At 42.0% G+C, this 22,988-nt stretch overlaps 2 protein-coding genes across 8 annotated transcripts; both read left to right on the top strand.

The window, feature by feature from the left end:
* The first annotated feature begins 131 nt into the window (after positions 1-131).
* slc25a24l (solute carrier family 25 member 24, like) lies at positions 132-9,976 on the top strand. The gene is made up of 11 exons (XM_077558014.1): positions 132-225; positions 390-675; positions 776-902; positions 2,120-2,207; positions 2,829-2,940; positions 3,960-4,118; positions 6,386-6,523; positions 6,604-6,714; positions 7,829-7,996; positions 8,077-8,215; positions 9,173-9,976. The coding sequence occupies exons 2-11, from the start codon at positions 553-555 to the stop codon at positions 9,361-9,363; spliced, it is 1,356 nt and encodes a 451-aa protein (XP_077414140.1). The 5' UTR covers positions 132-225; positions 390-552; the 3' UTR covers positions 9,364-9,976.
* A 1,122-nt stretch (positions 9,977-11,098) lies between these two features.
* fubp1 (far upstream element (FUSE) binding protein 1) lies at positions 11,099-22,960 on the top strand. Of its 7 annotated transcripts, XM_077556587.1 has the most exons (21): positions 11,099-11,253; positions 11,688-11,811; positions 12,826-12,861; positions 12,935-12,971; positions 13,139-13,185; positions 13,259-13,330; positions 13,405-13,462; positions 13,533-13,695; positions 13,770-13,868; positions 14,203-14,325; positions 14,400-14,502; positions 14,685-14,933; positions 15,007-15,167; positions 15,679-15,830; positions 15,911-15,987; positions 16,073-16,198; positions 16,414-16,488; positions 16,917-16,979; positions 19,632-19,801; positions 21,540-21,596; positions 22,483-22,960. In XM_077556587.1, the coding sequence occupies exons 1-20, from the start codon at positions 11,167-11,169 to the stop codon at positions 21,573-21,575; spliced, it is 2,058 nt and encodes a 685-aa protein (XP_077412713.1). In that variant the 5' UTR covers positions 11,099-11,166; the 3' UTR covers positions 21,576-21,596; positions 22,483-22,960. The 7 variants fall into 7 exon arrangements, with proteins under 7 accessions (XP_077412713.1, XP_077412712.1, XP_077412717.1 ...); XM_077556586.1 differs by having other exon boundaries at positions 21,540-22,960; XM_077556591.1 differs by having other exon boundaries at positions 11,688-11,778; positions 21,540-22,960.
* The last annotated feature ends 28 nt before the right edge of the window (positions 22,961-22,988 follow it).

Here is a 22,988-nt window from a genome sequence, read left to right on the forward strand (position 1 = left end):
AAAATCCAAACTTACTTCCCGGCCAACGTATTTTTGGGCTACAGTGATCGCTTGTGCAACATCAAATAAAGCAATTTTATTTTGAAACATTTCTTCCTCTTTTATTGACTCTGTTTAATGTGACACCAATAGCACGAAGTCAGCCGCTGTTTTAGGCACATCATTCCTCCGCGTGTTGTCAGTCACTATCCTGGTGCTCCAGTTTGTACGTCATCAAAGTGAAAGGTAACAGCTCTGGCTGTGACGTCATGACAAGTTTACGCATCAGTCACCCTTCATTCTTGATAGAACTGTCATCACCTTATAATGCAGATGCAATTTCTATATTTATAATACAACAATTGTGTGTATGTGTGTTTTGTTTGTTTGTTTTTCGAAATATTATTTAGATGATGGTATTCCGGACCTGTTTGGCCAGGTGGCCACCAGCTGCAACTATACAGCGCCACCTGCTGTATCAAGAAGACAGTGTGGTGCATTGTCTGATTTACTATCTGCCAGTGAGTCAGCACGTGAGCGAGGCTGCAGCGCAGTGCGGATCAGCATCACCGAATGGATCAGTTCCGAGGATTATTTGTCAAACTGGACCGGAACCAGGATGGTTTCATCTCGTTGTCGGAGCTGCACAGTGAAATGGGCTCGCACGGAATCTCGGTGGCGGATGCTAAAGTGCAGGTAAAGCTCTATGGCTTGAATGATGCTGACTTCATTTTCCTCAGCTCAGTTAACATGTGCTTCTCTCTCACATCTCACTCACACACACACATACACATAGAATGTCATTAACTCCTATGATAATGACAACAATGGCCAATTGGATTACGAGGAGTTTCTCAGCTACATGATGGACCGGGAGAAAAAATGGAAAATTTGCTTTGACCACTTGGACAAAAACAAGAGTGGTGAGTAACGCAATGACTTATTGAATGAATGAAATTAAAGATAATTTTAAAACAAGTTCAGCAGAGTAAACAAAATAGCTATTCCACATGAAGAAAATACACTCACACGCCACATCATCAGGTGCACCTGTCCTGCACCATCTAATGCAGCTGTCCTCAATTTAAAAAACTGAAAATCCCACAAAAGTTTCACACGTTAAAATAAGACTACTATAAATGGCCAGAAAGTTGCCTAATTTAAATCACATAAAAATTGTAGCGATAGAATAAATCCCCTAAACCCCCTAAAACTTGCCCAGGTTTAAATAAAACTGCAAAAAGTTGAAAATGATAGAACAAGAATATATAATCTCTTATACATTTCTTTGGTTAGAACTAGTTCACTGTAAATCCACCAAAATTGCACAGGTTAACATTTGATTCCAGTAAATCCCCTAAAAATTGCACAAATTAGAATAAGGTTACCGTAAATCTCCCAAAAGTTGTGCAGCCTAAAATAGTACAGTACATCCCTCAAAAAATGCATTGACAATCCTTAACCTCATGATGTTGCACAGCCTGCTGTAAATCACCTAACGATAGCACAATTAAAATAACTCATCCCAACTCTGTATTTATAGAGCACATAAAAAAAAACTGTGAGGTTTATTCTCTCTTGATTTCACAGCTAAATTAGCATTCTAAAATGGTAATCTATCAAATTCAAAAGTGTGCATGAAATCACATCAATTGGAAAAATTAACCAATTTACCCACATTTTGCATGGATTAGAATGAGATTACCGTAAATCCCCCAAATGTTGTGCACGATAAAATTTGGCATCAGTAAATTGCTCAAAATTGTACTGTTTAAAAATAAATCTACTTTCAATTCCACAAAATTTTGCAGATTAAAATAAAGATACCGTAAATTTCATAATGGACGTGCAGGTTAAAACTATACTGTAAACTCTCTCCAAAGTTGAAGTAGTTACAATAAAGCAGATTAAAATAAAGATACCGTAAATTTCATAATATATTTGCAGGTGAAAACAGCACTAGCGTAAATCCTCAAAAAATTGCACAATTTGACATAAGAATACAGTAAATCCCATAAAAGTTGCAGCTCCGACCGGATGTGCACGTGTGTCTACATTTGTTTACGTCACACATCAACCCAAAAATATTTATGGTGCTACGTTGCATACAATAATTGCTGTGCGTCTCTTTTCTGATCAGGGCTGATTGACCAGGAGGACATCATATATTTGTTTAAGGAGTTAGGAGTGGTCGTTTCAAAGGCCCATGCCAATAAAGTAATACAAATGTAAGACTTCTTTTGCCCACAACACAACACTGAACAACAGCAGAACCGCCAAAGTAGAACACGATTGCAATGTTTTGTCTAATCAATCTCACCTAAAGGATCAAAGGCTGAGTTTAAAGTCGTATTTTAACATCCTTAACTGATATACCACAATAGAAGTAAAATAAAGTAAAAACTAGTTACACTTTGAAACATGTTATGGAAATTGAATAGGAAACAGTTGGTTGGCAAGTGTTTCTGGTTTTATCCTTTTGGCTACGTGCTACTCATGTTATTGATCCAGTAAATGTGTGTGTGTGCGATTGTAGTGTAATGTATTGTAGCTACTGAGCAGCCAGACCCTTTCCCGTGTCGCAGTAAATGACATGTCCTGTTCCCTAAAATTTTGGGTCACGTTTTCTATTGTACCAGTTTTGAGGCGTTGGCTTTGGAGGTTCCACTGCTAAGGATAAATATTCATTCACAAATGAATTAACATGGAATTCTCTCAAGAATGTCACTCTATTGTTACTGATGACAACGGGCACATTCGCTAGCGCTAGCTTGTATGGCTACAAAGTGCTTCTCAGGCCACGAATATCACATTGCGGAACTAACAATGTTGTGACATTTACACGCCAGGATGGACACGGACGGCTCCATGACAGTCGACTGGGATGAGTTCCTGCAGCACGTCATCCTCAAACCGGTGGACGACATCGGCGAGCTGGTGTCGTCGTGGAAACACAGTCTGGTGAGACGCCAAACATCCGTTTATCCATTTTCTATAGCGCTTGTCCTCATTAGGGTCACGGATGAGCTGGAGAATTCTAATTCTTCACTATTAACAGCCATTAAAAACAGCCACATAGGGGAAGTCAACCCCAAAAATGTTTTGGAGAATAATATGTTCTATGCAGCCCCACTAGTCTAAGTATGGTATTCTGGTTAATATTGCGTTAGTGGAATATAAATTAAGCAGCAAAATCCTGCCACTTTTATCCATCACAGGGGGCGGCCATTTTGCCACTTACTGTCGACTGAAGATGACGTCAATTCAGAAAACAGGTGAATTGTGATTGGTTGTTGCCTGAGCCCTGAGCAACAGTGATGTCATCTTCAGTCGACAGCGGCAAAATGGCTGCCCCCTGAGATGGATAGAAACGGCTGGATTTTGTTACAGAACTCATATTCCAAAAATTGAATATTAATGAGAATGTTATGTTTAGACTAGTGAGGTCACATTTAACTCTTTGACTGCCAGACGTTTTCAGAAAAGGGATGCCGTGGGTGCCAGCCGATTTAAGCATTTTTGACTGATCTTTCAAGGTCCACAGAAAAATATGTGTTTGGACTATGGAAACGCACATACTACCAAATGAAATATTGGACTCTCATCTTTCATCAGAAAAAAAAGTTTGTTTCTACCTTATTCCGTTTTTCAGTAATCAACAATAGAAAATGGTTAGTTTCACCTCGGTTTTAAAAAAACGTCTTTTAACGTCTTTGGCACTCCTCCATAGGATTTTACTAAACGTTATTTAACGTTTTTGGCAGTCAAAGAGTTAACATATTATTGCCAAGAAATGTTTAAGGTTGACTTCCACTTTAACAATATGTGATATACCGGCGGGGGCACAAATGAACTACGGGGGATTTACTTTCCAACATTGGTTGATTGAGCAAGGGAGACGAACAATTTGTACTTTAATAGCATTGCAAATGATGCTCAATTCTCAATGGTCTGCCCTTGACTTGCTTGTGATTGGGCAGGTATTCGACGTGGGCGAGAGTCGACCGCTGGCCATCGAGTTTCCTGAAGAAAGTTCCGGCATTGGCGCGTGGAGGAAGTTTGTTCTCGGTGCCGGTTTGGCTGATGCTGTATCCCGGACAGCCACGGCCCCCATTGACCGCCTCAAGACCCAGCTGCAGGTCAGCACAGTTGAAGATTTGTTTACAGTAGCCTCGTTTGACTTCACACCCTTTATGTACTGTACTTTGCTATGCCTCCTAAATGTTTTTATTTCGCACAAATGTGTTGCAGAGATGCGACTTCTAAGAACTTTAAGAAAATCGAAGTCATGGTTTAGGGTCCCAGTGGTCCAGTCTTGAAACGGGCGTCTTCATGACACCAACAGTCTTAAACTTGGGCTTTAAAGCCCCAGTGAGTATTTTTTAGCACCATCTAGCGGAGAACTAATAATTCATTCAATTTAAAAACTCATTATTGATTTCAATAATATGCAAAAAAAATTCAACATACATTTTTTTTAATATAATCATTAGGGGTGGGAATCTTTGAATGCCTCACGATTCGATTCCGATTTTTGGGTGTGCGATTCCACTCAGAATCGATTTTCGATTAAGAAAGATTTTTCATTCAAAATGATTTGATTGACAATGATTTTTGCTAATGCTAATTAGTGCGCTCTTTTATCACTCAAAAGAACGTCTCCACGCTGAAAAAAAACAACTTTTATTGGAATAACTTGATCGTGACGTTTTCCTTCTACTCTCTAATGTGGCTACAACTTAACAGTGTATCAGACCGCGTGGAACCACACTGCCCCCAAGTGGCCAAATCGAGTACATAAAGAACAGCGCTCCCAATAAAGGCACACTCAAACAAAGTGAAGACCGTATAAAATAATTTAAATAAAAGCGATTTTGGGACATTTAAGATCGATTCTGAATCATATTAAATGACAATCGCGATTCTTATGAGAATCTATTTTTTGGCACACCAATAATAATCATAGGTCTAGAAATCACTTATTATTTTACATGGCTGTAGTCTCATTTTACTAGAGGCTGCCATGTTTCGCCGCCATCTTCCTGCTACAGATACCTAAAGGACAACTTTGCGAATGTAGTTAGCCCTGGTGGTCCCAATGGCTCGACCGTCGCTCGCGGTGCTGGCAGGCTTGAGAAGTGTGCTCTCTCTAAGCCACCATAGTGTTCTAAATGCATGCATTTCGGCTGCATTTTATGCTATAGCGACATCTAGTGGTTACTTATTACACACTGTGCCTTTAAGATTCTGATAATTGTTTTCAAATCTCGAAGAAAGTCTTGTCCCACCTTTCCTCTCCGTGTTGCACCATCCCTACGAACCTGCCCAGTGGCTCAGTTGAACTGGCCAGCTGCTTGTGGAGGTACCAAAGTCTAAGCGGGGATATTTTTTTTATCTGTCATAGGTCCCAAACTTTAGAATGACTTCACTTCCCCTTCACTGTCCATTTTTAAAAGCCACCTTACAACTGACTTGAGCTTAGTCTTCTGTCATGACTCTGATGCACAATTTTTTGGGTGAACCTTTTTGTGAGACACTTCTGTTACTACCTCCAAAGACTTGACATTAATTTCCGTGTTGGTGCCTTGAACACATAGCAAAATGGTAAATGGTCAAATTCTGCCGTTTACAGGCCATGCAAAAGAGACTATAGCGTGGATGGAAAAACATTTAGTGTGAATAAAACACCTTGTTGTTGTTATGTGTAAGGAAGATCAGCTTTTTCTTCCGTGTGTTCGTTGTCTTTTGGGTAGAGATAATGTTGATTATCTGAATACAGGCTGGAGATCGGTGAACAGTTCCTTTGAAGGTTTTATTTTTACAGAATATTCCGGGCACAAGCGAGTTTACAGACAATGGCTGCAGCTTCTCGCAAGTGTCCCGATTACAGACACTTACAACCTTCTTATACTATCTTGAAGGGCGGTACCACAAACAGCCCACCTGGAGTTCACCGGACATGAGATAAGACTTTAAAAACATCATTGATTACAGACACTTGGCAGAAATTGCGATAACACTCACAAAGCTTTACTGAGGAAATAAGGAAAATTAAAACAGTTATGACTAAATCTGGGCAGAAGACCCTCTTCATTTTATTTTTACAGAATATTCCGGGCACAAGCGAGTTTACAGACAATGGCTGCAGCTTCTCGCAAGTGTCCCGATTACAGACACTTACAACCTTCTTATACTATCTTGAAGGGCGGTACCACAAACAGCCCACCTGGAGTTCACCGGACATGAGATAAGACTTTAAAAACATCATTGATTACAGACACTTGGCAGAAATTGCGATAACACTCACAAAGCTTTACTGAGGAAATAAGGAAAATTAAAACAGTTATGACTAAATCTGGGCAGAAGACCCTCTTCATAGGACATAATCATTTTGTTGTCTTTGTAGTTTTATGGATCCAAGGCTTTCTCTCGAGGCTTCCAGGAGCTTCGTGTTGGTGGCCTCCGTTCTATGTGGCAGGGCAATGTTGTCAATGTCCTGAAAGGGACGCCGCAGTCCACTCTTCAGTGTCTCATTTACGCGCAGGTGGGTCGACACCTCCTCAACCATCAAATTCTAGTCAACATTTCCTTGTTTCTAATGAACGTTCCTTTGTCTGGGTTCAGATGAAGGTGTCCATGCTGGGCAAAGGTCAGGGGAGTCTGAGCGTGCAGCAGCGCTTTGGCTTGGGTTGCGTGTCTGGTGCTGTGGCTCACGCTGTCTTCTACCCTCTGGAGGTATCACAACAATCGCATGGTATTGCCATTTAGAAAACTCGAAAGGGGCATATTTGCACAGCAACTGAGGAACACTGAAGTCTATTTCTCACAGAGATCCCACAAGATTGCTGCATGAAATCCGTAATATAAGATCTGTCTTTTATCTGCTATTGCCCTTTAGACAGAGCTAAGATGGATTTTGCAGAATTCCATGGTGGAAGTTCCCACCTTTGGAAGGTCCTAAGCCTGCTTTACGAAGAGAGTCTACAAAAGTGCTGTTAGAGATGTAGCATTTAGCTAGCCATGTCTTTCACACAGAATCCAGTGAAGCAGGGTTCTTCCACAGGCAGCTGTGTGCGACACGGCATCCCACAATCAGATCAATTGATGTCTTTCTTGCTTGGTATGTCCCAAGTCTCTTTTACACAGAGATTCTGTAAAACTAGGGATGGACCGATTATCTGCGCCGATATTCAACATTGTGAAGAATCTCGACCATTTTGAAGCATTATACGGCCAATAACAGATCAATTTGAAAAAGTGATAACTTCAGGGAACTAATTTTTTTTTTTTTTGAGAGAGAGATGCTGCTGACCCTGGGCACTCTGTGCACCTTCTGTTTTTGTTTGAAATTAAAACTAAGATAAGTATATTTTAATACTTAAGAGAGAAATTTCGGAAAACTTTATTTACTGTAGAAGACAATATGGAGCTATTTACTCAAGTTTATATTTAACTTTTGGGAGCTCTCTGAACTTTTTTGTTACATTTTAAAAACAAAGTTGTCTATTATTGACTAAGATTTTTTTTTTTTTTAACTCCAATATTTTTACAAACCCTAAAAGTTGTTCAATAAACATATGCTTAAAAATTCCCCCCAAAAAATTAAGAGCTGGAGTTTTTTTTTTTTTCTTCAAATTTTGATGCCAATATTTTCCCTTTTAGTGAAAATGAATATCGGCTCCAAATATTGGTTATCTGCGTCCTTGGCTACTAATAGTTGGTATCAGCTCTGAAAAAAACATATTGGTCTAACTCTATCTAAAACCTAAATACTATCAGCAAATACCTTATCAGCAAAGTAGAACTTTGCAAAACGTTGTGGTGTTCCCCTTCTGTTATGTCCCAACAGGTGCTGAAGGTGCGGCTCAACCTGCAGCGTGTGGGCGCCTACCACGGCGTAGTGGCTTGCGCCCGTTCCATCTACCGGGACGAGTCCTTGTCCTCATTTTACAGAGGATTTAGGCCCAGCATCCTCTGCATGATCCCGTATGCTGGAGTGGAGTGTGCGGTCCATCAGGTAATTGGGTACTGCGGATACGCAGCCCAAGTCTGGGAAGCCCTACACGCTAACAGAGTCTTCATTTGTGACACCGTTAGTCTATCATGACCTGGGCCCAAAGCGATCCAGCCTATAGCAGCGACTCCAGGCTCTTCTTCTTCAGTTTTGTGGCCTTTGCTTGCGGACAAATGAGCAGCTACCCTCTGGCGGTGATAAGAACGCAGCAGCAGGCGCAAGGTAGTGGCCTCTATCAACACATACAGTAGAGTCCACTTACTAGTTGGTTTTCCATGTCAAAATTGTAGAGCATTATCTGTTGAGTCTGTATTCTTGGCTTTCACACTGAAGCTATGATGACAAATCACACGTGTGCTTTTGTGCTAGCCAGGCATTAGCACGTGCGTTATTTTGGTCATTTCTCGCTGTGTATCCTCAAATTCTGATTCTTCGCTATTAACAGCCATTAAAAACAGTCACATAGGGGAAGTCAACCCAAAAAAATGTTTTGGACAATAATAGGTTCTATGCAGCCCCACTAGTCTAAGTATGGTATTCTGGTTAATATTGCGTTAGTGGAATATAAATTAAGCAGCAAAATCCTGCCACTTTTATCCATCTCAGGGGGCGGCCATTTTGCCACTTACTGTCGACTGAAGATGACATCAATGGTGCTCAGGTCTCAGTTAACAACCAATCACAGCGCAGCTTCAGAAAACTGGTGAGCTGTGATTGGTTGTTGCCTGAGCCCTGAGCAACATTGATGTCATCTTCAGGTGACAGCGGCAAAATGGCTGCCCCCTGAGATGGGTAGAAACGGATGGATTTTGTTACATAACTCATATTCCAAAAATTGAATATTAATGAGAATGTCATGGGTAGACTAGTGAGGTCACATTGAACATTTAACATTTAGGTTGACTTCCACTTTAACAATATGTGATATACCGGGGGCACAAATGAACCACAGGGGATTTACTTTTTTACATTTTACTCAAATGTTGCCAAACTGGCTCAACCAGTGAGCGACTGGCACTTGTTTACATCACATACAAATATGTAGGTGATCGCACCAAGCCAATACACGGTGATATTGGACCAGGTCTTTGGTTTTGCTGATACGGTACTGTACAGTGGAAAAGGCGACTGTTGTTGATCATTTGTGACAATTTCATCACCTTCTCTCTTATTTCCCAGCTGTCTGCTTCGGCTCACACGCCACGTCGTCCGATGTCCTGCAAGGACTCGTCGGAATATATGAAAGACACGGTTTACGGGGGTACTACAACGGAATGGGCGCCAGCTTCGTCCGGGCCGTTCCGTGCGCCCTCATGAACTTCACCTTATGCAGAATGTTTGAAAATATGTTTTCCTCCACGGGCACATGAGGTTTGGCAGAGGCGTTGAATTGTGTGTCACAAAATCATCAGAAACAATTATGCAAACTTTGCCTCGTGTTTGTTAGTGTTCCAAGCAATAAAAGAAAGTGTCATTCTTGCTCAGATCAGCCACATTGGATGGTCTGACTCATGCACAACTGAAAAACATTTTGTTTTACCCACAAGCAAATGATTGTTGTTGTTAAATGTGTGTAAATTATGTGTAATGTAATGTAAATGTCTCGCTGAACAGTCCTCCACTGTGTGGAGCTATTGTTTACATGCCGCCCATCTATAAATGTACTTACTAATCATAATTTCGATCCATATTGTAATTTTATTTTATCTATCTTATGTATATTGTATATATTTATAGTTAGCTGCAGATTCTAACATATCTAGCTAGTTCTAGCTATAGTTCTCTATCATTTATCCATCCATCTTGTTTAGGGTCACAGGTGAGCTGGAGCCTTTTTCAGCTGACTTGGCGCAAAAGGCGTATTAATAGATTAATTTTATGTTCTGTTACCCCAGAGTGAATTCCTTGAATCCTTCTTTCCTGGCGTATGGCTAATGCAAGTGGCTCAATAAATATTGCAAATAATAAAGGGGATAGCGGGCATCCCTGTCTTGTGCCTCTCTGTAAAGTAAAGCTCTGAGATATAATCCCATTAGTAGTAACTGTAGCTTTTGGAGAATCATATAATACTGATACCCAGTGGATAAATGATTTCCCAAAGCCAAATTTATTTAAAACAGCAAAGAGGAAGGACCCAGGAGGAGACAGACAAATATTTACATTCATACTAGTGGGAACTGAACACACACTGTCTGAACCGAAGTCAGGCGAATGTGTCACTGACTCTTCTTCGTCTATCTCTAAAGAATCTCTATTACTCTAGCTGCAGAATGATAATCTTTTCCCTCTTTAACTCTGTATGGAGAACTAAATAATCTAACCCAGTCTCTAGTACCCTCCATAAATATGTTGTGTTCTTTAGCTTCTAATACCCCCCCCACCCCCCACCCCCCTAAATAACGTAGGATCAAAATGTTAAAAAAAAAAAAGAAGAGGAAAATCCAACCTTTAATTCAAATGCATTTATTCAGTGTGGGAAATGATAATAATAAGAAATAATTATTTTATATCACATCATGTGAGCCAAAATTTTTAGCACCTAAGATGTTAATACTTTGTACAACCCCCTTTTGCTAACAAAACAGCGCCTACCGGTAATCTTCCATAAAGTTTCTCAAGATCGGAGAATACAGAAAGAGGGATTTTCAACCATTCGTCTTCCCACAATCTCTCTAAAACATTTAGAAGCATAAGTCCTCTCCTCTTTAACTCACTCCCCAGATTTTCATTGGGGTTGAGGTCTGGGGACTGAGATGGCCATGAGGGGAGTTTTATTGATGTCTGGTGAACTTTTTTATTTGATTTTTTTTTTTTTACAATTTTCTATATGAGTGTCTGCTTCTGCAATCAAATTGAATTTATTTCAAGGATTTTAACACATAACCAGGGGTGCCAAGGCAATTATCTATCGTTTCTCTCTATATCCATCACTTTCTCTTGCTCAATCTGTCACTATCTAATTTGTATCCCTGTCCATCTATCTATCTATCTATCTATCTATCTATCTATCTATCTATCTATCTATCTATCTATCTATCTATCTATCTATCTATCTATCTATCTATCCTCGCACTAAATATCGCGAGACGAGACAGTTTTCCCGGGTGTTGTGTCGTCATCCTCCCGCCATCTTGTCGCGTCGAGAAGGAGAAGAGACACAGCTTGCTTCAGATATGGCGGACTACAGCAGCGTGGCTCCTCCGTCCAGCGGCGGCGGAATGAACGACGCTTTTCAAGACGCTCTTCAGCGAGCACGACAGGTGAGAAAAGTCACGGCGTCTTTTCTAGTCGGTCATAGTATCTTTTCCAGCTCGAGAATGTCAGGTTTTGTGGTTTTTAATTTCACCAATCCCCCCCTCCTCCACCCTTCCTCCTTATGGCTTCTCCTCGAGCTATGCTAACATGACGCCACAACTGTAGTTACAGAAAATCCGAAATGGACGCCACACGACTGGATATGTTATCTATACGTGGCCACGCAAATATTCAGATAAAAAGGGTAGGTTTAACAATGCGCGCAAAAGAAAGTTCAAAAAAAAAAGCGTGCCAACACGGGCGTAAGAAGCATTCCTTTGTTCAGACATTCGGAAGCGAGTTTAGCACAAGGCCGGGTGTACTTGGGCAGATATAACCGCTACTTCAAAGAATAAATGTAACCACAAAGCTTTTTTTTGTGTGTCGATTTATGTTTCAGATTGCAGCGAAAATCGGCGGCGATGGCGTTGCGGCCCCTGCGACGAGCGAGTTTGCCTACGGAGGCCAGAAAAGGCCCTTGGAGGACGCTGGTGGGTATTTTCCCATGCCTAACCTGAATATCGGTCAGTGGCTCAAATCGATTCCATGACAGTTTAGTGATTTCTTGTTTGCCTGGTGAATGTTGTTGGTTTTTAACATAATTAACCAAGCAAGCGTTTTTGACTCTGCTCTTTTGACTCATTAATTCCAGTGCACGTTTGCTCTGAAAAGGCATGTTTCATGTAACTAACACCGCATTTTAACATTTTAGCAACAGCCCTCATAACAATGTTTTTTGTCTTTAAATCAGAGGTGTGCTCTAAGATAAGTCAAATATAACTTGAAGCAGGGTATGCACATAGATTTTCAACATCTCAACTTATTCATGTGATGAGGAAAAATATCACGTGTTCTTATTACTTTTATAGGGTAGTGTACACCAGATGACCAACATACCACACATACACGTAGTGCCCACCAACATTCAGTCTCATCCTCCCAAGTCAGATGTCTGTGGTAGTACCTAGACTGACCTGTGAGAGGTAGCAAGGCGCCACAAGACATCCTGAATGCTGGAATATACGAAGGAGAAGAATTACAAATTTTGCATAGTCTTCATCAACAATTTTGGAGCAGATCGAGTAGGCAAATATCCTTTATAGCACTCTTCGCAGAATAATTTTCAAGACATCCGGTGATCGAGCTTTAGCAGGCTTTGAATAGAAGAGTTGAAAATCTACAAAATGGTCATTAACCATCTGTGCATCCATGGTAATGTCATTTAATACAATGCAGCACCACCTGGCGTTATGAATTAATAGAAACATTAACGCCAACTACCCACACAAAAGGATAATTGTTGAAGGGCTGTACATTTTTTAAAGTTTTCTTTCCATATGCACTGTGAATTTTCTAAAGAACTGACTGTTATGTGAATGCCAGTGAATTAATTTAAGCTGTACATAATGTGTGGCTCCTCCACGTTCCTAAAACTGTCACCTGTTCAATGCTGACCAATCATTTCCAGTAAGTGAGGGTCAAAGATGGACAATTGTAATAATGCTTTTTTTTTTTTTTAAATAATTACATCGTCACAGACCAACCAGAGACGAAGAAAGTGGCGACCAATGATGGTGAGTCATCTGCGCATACAAGTGTTTTTTTTTTTATCCAGGTTACATTTCATCACTATTTGTTCTTTTTCAGCCTTCTCTGCTATGGGAGCAATGGGCGGCCCCCCTCGGTGAGCTCAGTTAGCACAGAACAATAATTAAAAAAATATTTTTTATGATTAATTGATGGGGTAATTTGTGGGATAATCTTTTTTTTTAGGTATTTGTGAGCTGTCACATTAACTAGAATTACCACACACTGCATTGGGCTAATTCTTTTTTCCCCTCCCACCTTCAGATCAATATCAGAGGAATTCAAAGTTCCCGATGGAATGGTTGGATTCAGTAAGTTCACTTTCTGGTGAATAACTGTTGCTTCTGCTGTAAACCACTGCTGACACTTTGTCATTTTGTCTAGTTATCGGACGAGGCGGCGAACAAATCTCGCGTCTGCAGCAGGAATCAGGATGTAAAATACAGATTGCGCCCGGTAAATTTTTAGTTTTAAGCCAAATTTAAGTCATATTTTTGCTTGCAGTTTTTAATAAGCTTTCTATCCCGTAGACAGTGGAGGGATGCCCGATAGGTCAGTAACATTGACTGGAGGACCCGATGCCATTCAGTGAGTACTGTTAACTTTTTGTTTATTACATCTGCAGTGATGTGTGACCTGGTTGTTTTCTTCCCAACAGGACCGCAAAGAGGCTGCTTACGGAGATCGTCGAGAAGGGACGGCCGTCCCCGGCGTTCCACCACAATGACGGCCCTGGCATGACGGTTCAGGAGATTATGGTCCCTGCTTCGAAAGCCGGCCTTGTTATTGGCAAGGGAGGCGAGACAATCAAGAGTCTTCAGGTGAGGGGTGTGACTGTCAGATAAGACAAAATTCACATGCAGTTTACGCTAACTTGTTGACTGTTGCATTGTAGGAAAGAGCTGGAGTGAAAATGGTCATGATTCAAGATGGACCCCAAAACACAGGCGCTGACAAACCTCTCCGCATTTCGGGAGAGCCCTTTAAAGTTCAGGTGGGTCATAATCTTTCTTTATTTGGCTGTAGAGTAGGCGTTGTAGAATTTGTCAACAATAATTAGTGTCAGATTTCTGTAGTCCTTCATTACAGAAGACATCTGCTTTTACTTTGGAAAACGATGACCGATCCAGTAATGGAATCAGAAAAAGGATGTTGTGTTGCTTAGTTCTTTTCAAATCACTGAACAATACCAAATTAGTAATTGAGGGGGGAAAACTTTTGTAATGCACTTTAATGCAAAATACAATTTTGTCCGATTGATCGCAAGGGTCAGCCCTACTCAAGAGATTAACCTGTGAATGCTTTCACATTAAATTGACTTTCTACAGCAAGCCAAAGAGATGGTGATGGAGCTGATCAGAGACCAGGGCTTTAGAGAGCAGAGGGGCGAATACGGCTCTAGAGTTGGTGGTGGTGGTGGCGGCGGCGGAGGCGGTGGCGAGACATTGGATGTGAGTCAAGTGTCTTTCAAAAAGAACAGGTCTTTTTGAGCGGTGACCTCACCATGTGCGCTTTCCCCCTCAAGGTTCCCGTTCCCCGGTTTGCGGTCGGAATTGTTATCGGCAGAAGCGGAGAGATGATCAAAAAGATCCAGAGCGACACGGGGGTCAGGATCCAGTTTAAACCAGGTCAGTTATCACCTTGATTCCTTCTTTAGTAATGCTGGTCAATGATTAAAACTCATGCACCACGCTGACAAGCTGATGGATCACCCAACCCTATTTTCTGAGACCAAAGCCTCAAGATGTCAATAAGAGGAACTTGGTCAAATGAAAACATAGTTTCTAATGTCTTTGTTCCCGCCTTCTAGATGATGGCAGCGCTCCAGACAGGATAGCACAGATCATGGGTCCTCCTGACCAAGCTCAGCACGCAGCAGAGATCATCTCAGACCTGCTGAGGAGTGTCCAGGCTGGCGGGCCTCCGGGTCACGGCGGCGGTGGTGGCGGCAGAGGCCGAGGACGCGGGCAGGGCAATTGGAACATGGGGCCCCCTGGTGGCCTGCAGGAGTTCACCTTCACCGTCCCGACCATGAAGACTGGCCTAATCATTGGAAAAGGCAAGCTCACCTTGTGGTGGCCTTATACAGAGCTTTCTGATTGGATGCAAATAATGTATGAATTGTCCTCCAGGTGGCGAGACCATCAAAGGTATCAGCCAACAGTCGGGGGCCAGGATTGAGCTGCAGAGGAATCCGCCTCCCAACTCAGACCCCAATGTCAAGATGTTCACTGTCAGGGGGTCACCCCAGCAGATTGACTATGCCAGGCAGCTGGTAGAGGAGAAGATTGGGGTGAGTCAAAAGATGCCTACCTACAGCAGGGACGGGTGATTTAGGTTTCGCACTGCACACTATTGACCAAATACTACAGCAGGAGTTTCCCGGGTACATTTGGTGGACCATTTCTTCTGAATTTACTTCTATGATTTATTTATAAGTGCCAAAAGAAAACCCTTCTTGGGGCAAGCACAATTAGGCGGTAGTGCCCACTGGGTGTAGTGGGTCCCAGAACATTTGTGATATTTATTGCAGTGCTTGTCGTATCTGATTTGATAACTCCTCACTGTCATTTTAAGTTTGGAAAGTCTACAGCTGTTAGCACATTCAATATTTTGATGTCATTATTTTTTGACAGCTTATACTTTTGTATATCCACCTACTGCATTGGGTGTAGCCCAATGGCCTGCATGTGCCAATAACTAAAAGTTACTGGAACATTTGGTGGAAATGGACAGAATCACTGGTGTGATCTCTGACTGTATCCCTCATTTGAATTATTTCTTTCTTTTGCAACCTTTTATAGGGACCCGTCACTCCAATGGGCGGCCCACACGGGCCCCCTGGTCCACATGGAGGTCCGGGCCCACACGGTCCTCCAGGCCCTCCAGGACCCCCTGGTGCTCCGATGGGTCCATACAACGCTGGGCCTTACAACCAGGGACCCCCGGGACCACAGTAGGTTCACTACTTGTTTTTATGTAAGATTTGAAGTGCATCAGTTTTGTTGGACTCAAATAATTTTTGTCTTTGTTTAGTGGTCCCCCAGCACCTTATCAGCCTCAGGGGTGGGGCAACGGCTACCCGCACTGGCAGCAAGGACAGCCTGACCCAAGTAGGGACCTGTCATTTCGCAGCTGAGCTTTTATGATCAAGTTTATCTAAAACTTTGTGTGTGTTTGTATTGACTATGGGTTCAGACAAAGCAGCAGCTGACGCTAATGCCGCAGCGTGGGCGGCCTACTATGCCCAGTACGGCCAACAGCCACAGGCTTCCATGACGCCAACCAGTGGTGCGCCGGGCACCACTCAGTCCAACGGTCAAGGTAATTGGTCACCCTTGCGCCGTCAGCGTGAAAGTGTAGCGTAGCTGATTAGGTTCACGTCATTAGTCTTAGCTGGGTTTCCACACACCTCCCCCTTTTTTTTTTATGTCAGGGACAGGGTAGAGTCCTCCGCCATTTTTAGGTTGACAGCCCCGTGGAGGAGGAAAGCCTGCTCAGAATGACTGACGAATTACAAGTACCATTTTTTTTAACAGGTGACCCACAGGCTGCAGGTCAGAGTGGACAGGCAGATTACACCAAGGCCTGGGAGGATTATTACAAGAAAATGGGTATATGAACGTAGTCTCAGTGTACACCTATTTTAACATACGTCAGTCTAAACAGCAACTAGGCTGTCTATACCGTTTTTTTTTTTTTTTAAATCACCAGGTTTGGATAGTTGTCAGTATTTCAGGCCCTAAGTGGAGTGTAATAGATATTTTTTCAGTGCTCCTCCACTCAGTTTGACCTTGAGCAGCCTGTGCTGTTTAGACTGCACCACTCTCAATGTCTCCTGGACTGAACCACCTTTTCATGCGCTTAGGAGTAGTCTTTTGTTTCCAAGATGTTTGTTCTTTTGGACGTGCTATGACTGTCTCATTGCTATACCGAATGTTACTCGTTGTAACGTGTGGGATGTTGCTTGAATGCTTCTGCTGCCGCCGCTGAAGACGGGTGACTGCGCCACAAACTGACAGACACCATGTTCTCTCTGCAGGTCAACAGAATCAACAACCTCAGGACTACACTAAAGCCTGGGAAGAGTATTACAAGAAACAAGGCGAGTTGTTTTCCGTAAAGTTGGAAGTTGGGTGGCTGTGTTCCCCATGCAGCACTCTACAGTAGAGCTGTTTGCTTCCGCAGCCTCCCAAGATAAAGGCAAAAGGTTTCTGACCCCCACTCAGAGACTTGGGTGGCGGGTTCGTTCCCCTTCTTACACAGGGTTTTTCCCACCTAATTTGCTCTCCGCCTCCAGCCTGAGCGACTGATATGGCTCGACACAGCTGCAGCACTCCAACAGTGTTGCTTGAGCAACGTATTTTAACTGCAGTTGCAGCGTTGCGCCATTATTATCAACGGCAGTGCACAGAAAAGATCTGAAGTAACAACCGAAGAAGAAACTTTTTAAAAAACTTTATTGTACTGAAAAACTGATTAGGGGGCAAGTGTTGCACACGCCCACTTCCTGGTTGCGGGGCAGAGGACCGGTGGCTCCAGCCATCAACGAAGATAAAAACATAGTATATACAATACACATAATAGTGTTTTGCCACAACTCTGAACTATATAATGTAATATGTACTAGTGGATTAATTTTTAATAATTGCAGGAAACAAAAAAATTGCCGCCGGGCCATCCACCTAAATAATCAGCCAGCCGCAGCAATGAGCCTCCCGCAATGCTCGTCCGGCCCATGGTCATGCCTCCAGCTTTGGGTATGGCAGCTTTAGAGACCGCAGGAAGTAGGGTGACCGTTTGAAGCTCAATTCATGCGACCCACAAATAGCAGTCATGTCCTGCAAAATCGGTGCTCATCCTGATGATGATGATAATAATTTTTAAAAGAACGTAAGAGTTTGGCGTGATACTGTCAGCCGTAGCCACGGACTTTTATATGTACAGTCAGTCAGTCTGAGCCGCCCACAACAAGTCTGTTGTGAACCGCTGAACCTCCGTAGTTGCTTTTTCGTTGTTGACCCACTTCCGCGCAACACTTAAAATCAAGACTTTTCTCATTGAAGCTAGGCTGTTGTGATGCCACAAAAAAAAACTCGACCATCACACGGGCCTGTTAGCCTCATGTTGCTATTTTCAGCTAGTCCGTCCAATAATACACAGGCAACAACTGCGTGCTAAAGATGAGTGGTAGCTGGTCTGAGGATAATGGGGATGCGGCATCCCAAGTCACGTTCAAGTGGTGAGTGATATACAGTATTTTTAATCTGGCAAACGATATGTCACACGATCAGTGGCGCTGTTTGGGGGACGGCAATAAGTAAACAAAACACTCTAAATTGAGCTAATGCATTGCATGAATATCAGTACAGTGTAAATATTGTAGTCATTTTGTTATCCTTTAAAGCAATAATATTAATGTTTTCAATTTTAATGTTTGTTTTAATGATTTTAGTATGAATCATAGCCATGAATGCAGTTGTATAGTATAAAAATGCTTAATATGAAACGTCACAAAACTTATGGGCCACCACTGCAAATTCTTTTGTTGATACCCACAAACGTGCAGAGTGTGAAATTTTCTGATAATACTTGCACTTCTGGTCTAAACATCAACTTGACATTTTTAGTATTTAAGATGTAAATGTATATTTATGGTGTATGATGTGTAGACACTTGTACAAAAAATATTGATCAAAAGCATTGTGGTATTTATCAGTAATATAATGAAACTGCTGTGAAATGTGAAAACCGCTATTTACATTGCAAGTCAATTTACATGTGCACCCCACAATTTTCTTCCTGTGCTCCTAAAATTTTACGTTGGGGGTTACTGCGCTCCTCGCAAAAAAAGGTTAGTCTGCAGCCCTGATATGTGCTAGAAATGGGTAAACCACCACCACCAGCGGGTCTGCCCACAGGGAGGCGCCGCCACATTGCTGAGGAGTGTCCCACATTGTCCCTCAGAAATGGCCGATAATGGTATCGGTCACTGCCGCGAGTACCGATGCCTTCAAATAAGACTGGTATTTGCACTGAAACCTGGTATCGGTAGTCAGCCATCATATTCAGGATGGTACCACCTCGGCCTCAATTTGAGCCAGGAAAAACCCTGTTACAAATCAAATTGCGGCTATGTAGACATCAACCTGTATTCAATCACTTAGTAGTTTTTAAGCAAAGATCAAGTGTTACAATCAGCATGTTGATTATTTCCAAGGACCTTTTAGTTTCCAGTTAGACCTGCTTTTCATTGTTGCTCATAATGCTGATGTGGCCACACCAAAGTTGTTACCAGACGCTGTATTGTATAAGTGTGCAAGAAAGTCCAGTCAGACTCGAGTCATGAATTTGATGACTTAAGACTCGACTTGACAAAATGTTAAAAGACTTGCAACACTGAAACCCTAACTGATAGTAAATTTAACTGTATTTGATATTTTTTATCTTAAATTTAAATTTCATTAAGATGCAGATTTGGTACTTTTTGTGTAGGGAAAATAACTTTGAGGAAACCGTGTACCAGTTTGTTTTTAATGGAAATGGTTCGGCTTTAATTAATTTTATAGGTGGTTTTCATAATGAGCCTTTTATGTAAATGTATGATTATACCAGTCTGCCACTTTGAATTTTCTGCACATTAGTAGTACATGTTTTAATTCCATCCATCCATTTTCTTATTTTAAATTTAAACTTGGTGCCATTTTGCTGTGTTGCACATTGTCATCAAGTCTCCCGTCCTGTCCTCTCCTTCCAGGTCAAGCGGCCCCTCAGGCTGCTGCACCAGCGGCCGCTGCGGCCCCCACCACCCAACCCGGCGGGCAGCCGGACTACAGTGCCGCCTGGGCCGAGTACTACCGGCAGCAGGCAGCTTACTACGGCACGGGCAACCCACAGACCATGGGAGCGGCACCACAAGCCCCTCAGGTACACGCCCCACCTTCTCCCCCTTTTGAGTAACAATGTGCACGGAATAGTCCAATATGGCTTCCTAACAACCCTTGCTCCCCCAGGCTTTACAGGGTTCCGGTGTGAGCAGCAGCAGCGTTTTAACCTAAAACTTTCCTCCCTGTACAGGATGTCTGACGTTTTTTTCCCCGCTGTTAACATGCACTGTATCTTCTATGTATTTCTCCTGCACAGGGCCAGTAATGCGAAGTGGACATAACGTAAATGCTTCATTGTCGAACACAAAATCCTTTGTTAAATGTTTGGATGCAGACGCCTTGGTGAAGATCTTAACTTTCCTTGGTTTGAAAGTGTTTCACATAGATGAGAAATTACCCGGCGAGCACGCCCTCTCTTCGCCATTTATATATTTTTTTGTTTTTCTTGTAAATGTTTTGTTTTTAGTGACGCAACTCAACTCATATGGTCATTCCAGCCCTGTATCTACATTAAATGTGGTTAGAAGTCATGTTTGATTGAACTGTTAGACATTACCATGTAAACATCTCAGTTTTAAAAGGAAAAACAATGCTTATTGCCTGTTGTGTTTTTTGCAATAAAACAAACTGAAAACTCCTGTGTTGGTAAGTTGGAGCTCACCTCGGTGAGAAGAAGAGGGGGCGGGATGTTATGTTAGCAACGAGCGGGCCACCTGTGGGTTGACACAAAGCGATGCTCTCCTGTTTCTCTCCAACTGTCTACAAGACGCTTGTTGATCGATACCTGCTGTTTGCTGCCATGCTTTCTTTCTTGATGACTTGAGCCAGACGACTCGTATGCGTTGTTGTTTAAAGGTGTCGAGCTAGAATATGCACATGTCATTGTTTTTGTCTTGACGTGTAGATACTTCCTCCTCCACAGGCAAGTGTAGAAAAGTGGTAAGCAAGTATCTTTTTAATCCCCATCTCGGAAAGTGATTGCAAAGAAATGTTGCCTATTTTTATTAGTGTTCCCTTACTTTTCTTCCAGGACAGTCAGGTAAATTCTATAATGCATTTTTTTGTCCTGCCCATGTACTATTAATATGTACACGTTTTTTAAAATGATAAAAGCAATGCAAAATTATTTTTTGCTGTGCCACTGCTGTGTTAGTGTCTTTATCCATTATGAGCATTTAGCTCTGTTGGCTCGGTCAGGGGGCGACTAACGCAGTCCACGTCCAAGTTGAGCCCTCCTGTCCTGTAAGTACCCAAACTGACTTGACTACTGAGCCTAATGATGCTTGCAAAGTATCGATTATATTTTTTTGTCAAATTTTGCCATTTCCCCTCCCTTTTTGTCAGTGGGTAAGTATGCACTGTTGTGAAGCCAGGCGTAGACCCCTTGACTGTTGAATTCAATTTGTAGCGCTTGCGTCGGACACCATATTAGTGCCGTTGATTGAATGTCGGTTACTCTTCGCCTCGGTTGTTGTTGTTGTTTCTGCTGACTGTCCTTGAAAATGCCCCACCCTTCCCGGTCTCTCATTTTACAAAATGGCCGCTGATCAAGATGGTGTACTACGTAGCATGCTTACTAATTAGCCCGCTCTCGTGTTGCCAATGTTATACTTGAGCATGTCATATTGAGTTGTGGACTTCACATGAATATTGATTTTTTTTTTTTTTAAATTGAGAACTGTTTAAAGGCATTTGATTTGAATTGACAGATCAGAAAGGAGAAATCGTATTGACTGCAAATATATCCATATAGTGCAATATATATCTGATCTTTGCAGTGTTCCCCCCCAACCCCCCCAGACCTTGCACCTTAGGTTCTGCTGCAGTTAACCCAGGTAAGCAAAGCCTAAGGAACCAATAGTAAAATACAGTGGAACCTCCAAAGAGGAACAATTTCCATTACTTTATGGGAAATGTGAAACCTGGCGAAACAAATCGTCAATGAGAGTACAAATGCAAGCGCTGTGCTTTTGCCTTGACCTAGAAATGTCCCAGTGATGACAGCCGTAGGACGAATAAGTGAAAGGTGCTGCTCAGATGTTAACATGTTGCTCCCATGTACGAATGTGTCGTTTCAGTTTCCATGTCGCAAATCGTTTTATATTTTGTTGTGTACAGCGCCTATTTACGTACACACTGAAATGTGATCCCTCGTTATGTGGCGGATCTGATTAAGCCATTGGACAGCTGTGAAGAAATAAAATAGTGATCGTTTATATACCTGGGAAGAAAAGACACCTAACTTTTCTAAGACTGAGGCCAAATCATAGTTTTTGTTTTTGACATAATTGTCTAATTAAACAGGAGGGTTGAAATGTAGTAAATGTACCCCTCTTATTTGGAGAACTAAGTGAACCAATGACATTTAGTTCCGCTTTGGAGGTTCCACTTCCTGGCAATTTGATCAGTTTTCCACCCATGCAAAAAAATGAATTTATGCTGAACTGAAAAGTGACATGATGACTTGTATGACTTTGTGGACTTGACTCAAAAGTACAAAGTGGTTGCTTCTTGAGGAAATGCTGCGTTTGTGCATAATATGACAGGCCTTTATTTTTTGTGCATGTCATGTAACGCTGCAGAAGGTCAGGGCCGTTTTCTAGGAAAATATATATATTTATATACGCACGTGATGCTGACCAATGTTGACTGGTGGTGTGTATTCTGTCATAAGCACAGTGCTGACGTACTCATTGAAACGCCTTCACTTCTTGCTCACAGTGTTGGAGGACGCTGCAAGCTTAGGCGCTAGAATCAGAGCCTGTGGTAGTTTCTGCCGAGCGTAGGCCGGGCAAGAGCTCCAGTGCTTAAGGTAAAAAAACAACCCCAGACCAATTAAAGTCATGTCATTTTTGTGACTGCAAAAAGTGCAAGCTAGGCATGTATCTGCTCGGTTGACTGTTTTAATGCTGCCATAGTGATTTAAAAAAAAAAAAAGAAAAAGTCGTCTGATGGTTGTCATTTATATTGTCGTCATGGTTGTTGCAATGAATGCTTTAGAAAGTTGGATGAGGACAGGAACTGAACTTTGAATATGTTGTGTTGTGTCATTGAAATGTCCCACTCGGGCTCTGCCTTTTTAAGGGGTTGGGGGATTACTTAGCCAGGAAGAAACCTTCTATAGGTCAATGTGTTGTACTATATGCTCACTCCTACTGTACTGTTCATTATTATTAATAATAAAGGTGTCATAAACAAATCCAATCGAACTGGCTCATGAGATCAAA

Source organism: Vanacampus margaritifer, chromosome 2 (genome assembly GCF_051991255.1).
Source record: "Vanacampus margaritifer isolate UIUO_Vmar chromosome 2, RoL_Vmar_1.0, whole genome shotgun sequence".
Lineage (NCBI taxonomy): Eukaryota > Metazoa > Chordata > Actinopteri > Syngnathiformes > Syngnathidae > Vanacampus > Vanacampus margaritifer.